Source organism: Nelusetta ayraudi, unplaced genomic scaffold (assembly GCF_046127955.1).
Source record: "Nelusetta ayraudi isolate G7.1 ecotype Tasmania unplaced genomic scaffold, CSIRO-AGI_Nayr_v1 ptg000151l, whole genome shotgun sequence".
NCBI lineage: Eukaryota > Metazoa > Chordata > Actinopteri > Tetraodontiformes > Monacanthidae > Nelusetta > Nelusetta ayraudi.
In genome coordinates, this window is record NW_027466201.1 from 3,212,581 (window position 1) to 3,217,703 (window position 5,123).

General features: G+C 48.1%; 1 protein-coding gene across 1 annotated transcript; it reads left to right on the forward strand.

Moving 5' to 3' along the window:
- The first annotated feature begins 749 nt into the window (after positions 1-749).
- LOC142879936 (breast cancer metastasis-suppressor 1-like protein-A) lies at positions 750-4,551 on the forward strand. The gene is made up of 10 exons (XM_076013501.1): positions 750-998; positions 1,271-1,361; positions 1,737-1,864; positions 2,002-2,081; positions 2,295-2,391; positions 2,646-2,735; positions 2,863-2,927; positions 3,042-3,081; positions 3,303-3,438; positions 3,868-4,551. The coding sequence occupies exons 1-10, from the start codon at positions 863-865 to the stop codon at positions 3,983-3,985; spliced, it is 981 nt and encodes a 326-aa protein (XP_075869616.1). The 5' UTR covers positions 750-862; the 3' UTR covers positions 3,986-4,551.
- Positions 4,552-5,123: the final 572 nt, after the last annotated feature.

Genomic DNA, 5,123 nt, shown 5'->3' on the forward strand with positions numbered 1-5,123 from the left:
CCTATTCAGGGTCACGGGGGTCTGCTGGAGCCTATCCCAGCTGTCTTAGGGCGAAGGCAGGGGACACCCTGGACAAGTCGCCAGTTCATCGCAGGGCCACATAGAAACAGACAACCATTCACAATCACATGCACACCTACGGACAATTTAGAGTCTTCAATTGACCTCACATGCATGTTTTTGGACTGTGGGAGGAAGCCGGAGAACCCGGAGAGAACCCACGCAGACACAGGGAGAACATGCAAACTCCACACAGAAATGTCCCAGGTGAAAATTAATATTGTAATATTAATTCGGGTTTTTTTTGTTGTTTTTTTTGTTCATCAAGATGTTCTTTGTTATTTTTTAATGCGGTGTTGTTGAGTTTATGGAAAATGGATCTGACGTGCCCAAATCAAATCACGAAGGGATGAGTGATTATGTCACGCTGACGTTTGTAGTCCTTTTCAATTGAACTTGTTCTATAAAGTATATATTCTTAATGTGGTGAGGATTTATGTACATATGTTTATAGTTGGGTGGATATTTGTATCTGTAAATGTCGATACGTCGTCATAAGTATTATATATATATACATTTTTTTTTTAAATTTTTTTTTTAAGCGCGTAACAGTCAGTATTCAATGCGTTGGGGGCGCAAGAGAACTACAACTCCCAAACATTCTCGTTGCCCAACTTCCGTCAGTTAAGTAAAGCTCTTCCTGATTGGCTACCGGTGTCCATGTTTGCGTCGCCAGCTGTGTCGCTCAGAGCTAGCAAGCTACCCGGTTAGCCGCCCGGAGCGCTTTCTCCTGTGTTTCCCGGGCTAGCAGTCTGTCTCGAGCCCTTCTCAGCGCTTTGCACGGGCCTGTCCGGACGCCACCATGCCCGTTCACTCCAGGGAGAAAAAGGACGCCAACCACGAAGAAATGGAGGTGGATTACCCCGACCAAGACGGCAGCACCACGGACGAGGAGGACACCGTGAGCTCGTCGGTGTCTGAAGATGGAGACAGCTCGGGTAGGAAGAAATAGGCCTTAAATGTTCATCAGCAGCTAATTTTTTAATGAATGAATAGCACTTGTCGGTCACGCGTCAGTATTGGTTCAATTTAACCAGTGTTGGGAATTAGTTCACGTCTACCCCAAATGGAAGTGGGGATTTTGAGTCCTGCAGTGTTGGGGGTAGAGATGCTCCCTCCCGGTGATGTTCCAACTGCGAGTCAGCAAGATGTGGAGGAGTGTATATATATTTTTCTTTTGTCACGTGCTCAATGTGTTTCTCGTGCACAGAGATGGATGACGAGGACTGCGAGAGGAGGAGGATGGAGTGCTTGGATGAGATGACCACCCTGGAGAAGCAGTTCACCGACCTCAAGGAGCAGTAAGACACTGATGTGGACGTTTGTCACCTCCACTCAATCTTCTTGACGTCTGACATGGCCACAAGCCCCTCCCCCTCTTTTCTTGGAGGTGTTCCCCTGCAGACCACAGTGACTTTAGTTAGGATGTTGGTTTTTGCTTGTCATGGGTCTTTTACTAGATCCCAGATCATTAAATAATTTCTATTTGGTGAAATAGATCATGTCATGTGATCTGTTGACCTATTTTCTGCAGCATCTTTCGACTTTCAGGAAATCAGAATTTCCATATTCATCCACATGAAGGATATTAGCTGCTTTCCCAAAATAATTATCACCACTACAGTTGGATGGATGGTTTGATGACGTGCCCCCTTGTTTTTTTCTGCGCTGCCCAGGTTGTACAAAGAGCGCCTGAGCCAGGTGGACATCAAGCTGCAGGAAGTGATGGCGGGATGTGCCCAGGAGTACCTGGAGCCTCTGGCCAACCTGCAGGAAAACATGCAAATCCGGACCAAAGTCGCCGGTAGTTGAACCAACATGTGTCTCCACCCGTTCTGACCTGCTGCTTCAGCTATTTCCCACGATTACATTATTTCAAGAACGCCATAATCATTACAAAGTGAAACATAATCATTCAAAGTGATGTTCTGCCCTTCACAGGGATCTACAGGGAGCTGTGCCTGGAGTCGGTGAAGAACAAATATGAATGTGAGATCCAGGCCGCCTGCCAGCACTGGGAGGTAAGATGCGTTGAAGTGGGCTAATTTTGAGGTCTATAGCTGTGCGCTGCATGTCGCAGCACATCTTTTTACAACAGCGTTCTGTCAGCGTTCTCCTTTCGAGAGCGAACCACAGCCCCTGCTGCTCCGGGTGGTGTTTTTTGTTTTGTTTTGTTTTTGTAACGACGACTCAATGTGCAGCGCGCCTCATTGTAAGCCGTCTCTCCCTGCCAGAGTGAGAAGTTGCTGCTGTTCGACACGGTGCAGAGCGAGCTGGAGGAGAAGATCCGACGACTGGAGGAAGACAGACACAGCATTGACATCACCTCAGGTGCCAACCTGCCGCACAGGCAACCGCTGTCTTTGACGCAGACTAGACATTTTCTATCAGTATATGCAGTAAAACCCCCAGTCAAGCCCACACCAGATCCACCATGTTCAGTAAATATATTTTTTACTAGATACTTCTTAATTGCCTGGAGGGAAAAACAGAAACAGCTTTTGCAGTTTTTGATTTTTCTTTTTCAAACCACCAAGGTGTGAACAGCCTTCTTCCCCCTCACCCGTCCTCCTTTTGTCTTCCAGAGTTGTGGAACGATGGGTTGCACTCGCGGAAGAACAAGAAGAAGGACCCGTTCTGCCCTGTCAAGAAGAAGAAGCCCGTCGTCGTCTCCAATATCCTTTTTGTTTTGCGCCCCCCGTCCTTGTGTAACTCTTCCCATCCGTTGCCCGGCGCCTGCTGCTGATGACGCACATCTCACCCCAGCCTCACCGTGTATTTTTATCTTAACCGCACCGCCACGGCCGTATATCGTCTACATGCTGCAGGATCTGGATATCCTGGAGGACTGGACGGCAATAAGAAAGGTTTTTGTTTTTTTTGTTGTTTTTTTTTTAAGAAAAAAAATACCAGAGTTTCTGGCTCCGTAACTGCATCTTTGTTGTGTTGCTGAGCTTGGGGGCTTTTGTGTGTCTTCGCAGGCGATGGCATCGCTGGGGCCCCACCGGGTGAAGGTGGACGGTAAGAGCTTCTCCTCGGTTTCAGTCAATAATCCGGGCTGAGCGCGGCCATCGACTCGCCCCGCCGCACAGGAAGGAGTCGATTGAGCTCCCTGGGTGGAAACGTACCTGAGCTCCAAACGGGCTACGGGAGACAAGTCCCCCCCCCCCCACCCCGAGCCCGACCTTGACCTTCAGCGTTTCCCCTTGCCCAAACTTTCTTCTCCACACTCCTTCCCGCAGCAGCTCCCGCCGCCGCCAAGCCCGACCGGCACCACCACGTGGCGCGCTCCGAGGACGGCAGGCTCTTCTACGACAACCAGTGGTACTGCAGGGGTCAGGCCATCTGCATCAACAAGAAGGACGACTACCCCACCAGGTGTGTGTCAGAGGGACTCTGATATCTTGCTGTTGCGTATAGAATGTAAATCAGTGCCGTAATATATGTATATCGAATGCAAAAACACTTCTTATTTCAAAGAACCATGATTTATACATAACTAACTTATATTGATACAACTTGTCACATCTCTGGGATTCCCATCCCACATTTATATTTGTGGCCTAAGCAAAGAAACATATGAGAATCCATCAAAGGATGTTTTCATATTAAATGTTTTTTTTTTTTTTAACTGTTGCTAATTATTAAATTCTAAACGTTTTTTGACATCAATCCGAAGCGGCGGAACCAGGTTTCGTCTTAATGATCGTGGCAACGCAAATCCTACAATCCATCTAACTCCACCATGACGGTTTTGGCCGAAGATCAGCAGCTCGCCTGACGTTGTTGTGTGTCTGTGTCTCGCAGCGCCATCATCACCACCGTCAACAACGACGAGGTGTGGTTCAAGCGGCTGGACGGCAGCAAATCCAAGCTGTACATCTCGCAGCTGCAGAAAGGCAAATACACAATCAAGCACTCTTAGAACAACACACACACGCACACACAAAGAAAAAAAAGAGCATCATGTCTGCTGTATATCACTTTGCCTCCGGTTCTACGTCCTGCCATGTAAACAGACATGCAAAGCTCGTCCACGTAAAAACAAACAAACAAAAGTGTGGAACAGCCTCAGAATATATCAACTCTAAATCTAATGGGGGCGTTCCGTGGTGTAAATATGTACGTATGTATGATATCGTTTAAAAGAAGAAAAAAAAAAAAACCCAGAGAAAACAAAACATGAAGGTCACAAAATATCATTTGTCTCTGGAACGGAGATCGATGCAAAATGCTGCTACGACAGGAAAAGAAGAAATTTTTGAAACGGAACAGCGGAGAAGCGTGGAAGGACTCTGAACCACGGAGCTCAGTCGTGTGCCTTTCCGAGACGAGACGATGCCTGCCGACGGGAAAAAAATAAATAAAAATCACTATGACACCTGGAGTGTTGATCTTGATGCAGTGAAGCCTTACTCCCTGCCGTGTTAGCGCGCCAGGAGAGGACTGATGCAGGCCGGCCTATCCAGTCAATAAAGAGAGGAAGGGGGGGGGGGGGATAAAAGACAGAAAAAACTCCACGATGCTGCACCAGGATGCCGTCTGCCCTGCGTTTGATTCGACCCTCGGGACACACCGGCTAGATTTGAAATTTCATGCTCCGCGGAGCCGACAAAATCTGTCCCGGGATCCCCGCAGTTTGAGCAAGACGCTCCATTTGGTAAACACAATTGCACAGGCGTCGTCGGCGTGGAGGCCGAAAGGAAAATTTATTCAATCAATTTTTTTGTAGCAAATGACTATATCATGAGCATAATGAGACCTGACCCGCTCCCCGGAGAAAACGCAGCTCTTTGGAGTTTTTCTCAGGTGGGGGGGAGTGGGGGGTGGTTGGTGCAGGGGCCGGTTGTTAATCAATCATCTCTTGGTCTGTTGGTGCAAGTTTTCACCACGTTTTAAGTTCAGGCTGATGCCAGAGCTGAGTTTGTGACGAGGGACGGCCTGCGCACCGGAAGGGACTCTTGGATTTGGAGTTTGTCTCCGTGTGGTCCATCGGCGTGTGTTTGAGGGTGCCTCCAGATCTACGTCAGAATCATTGGGACTTGTTGCCTACAGATCTGTAG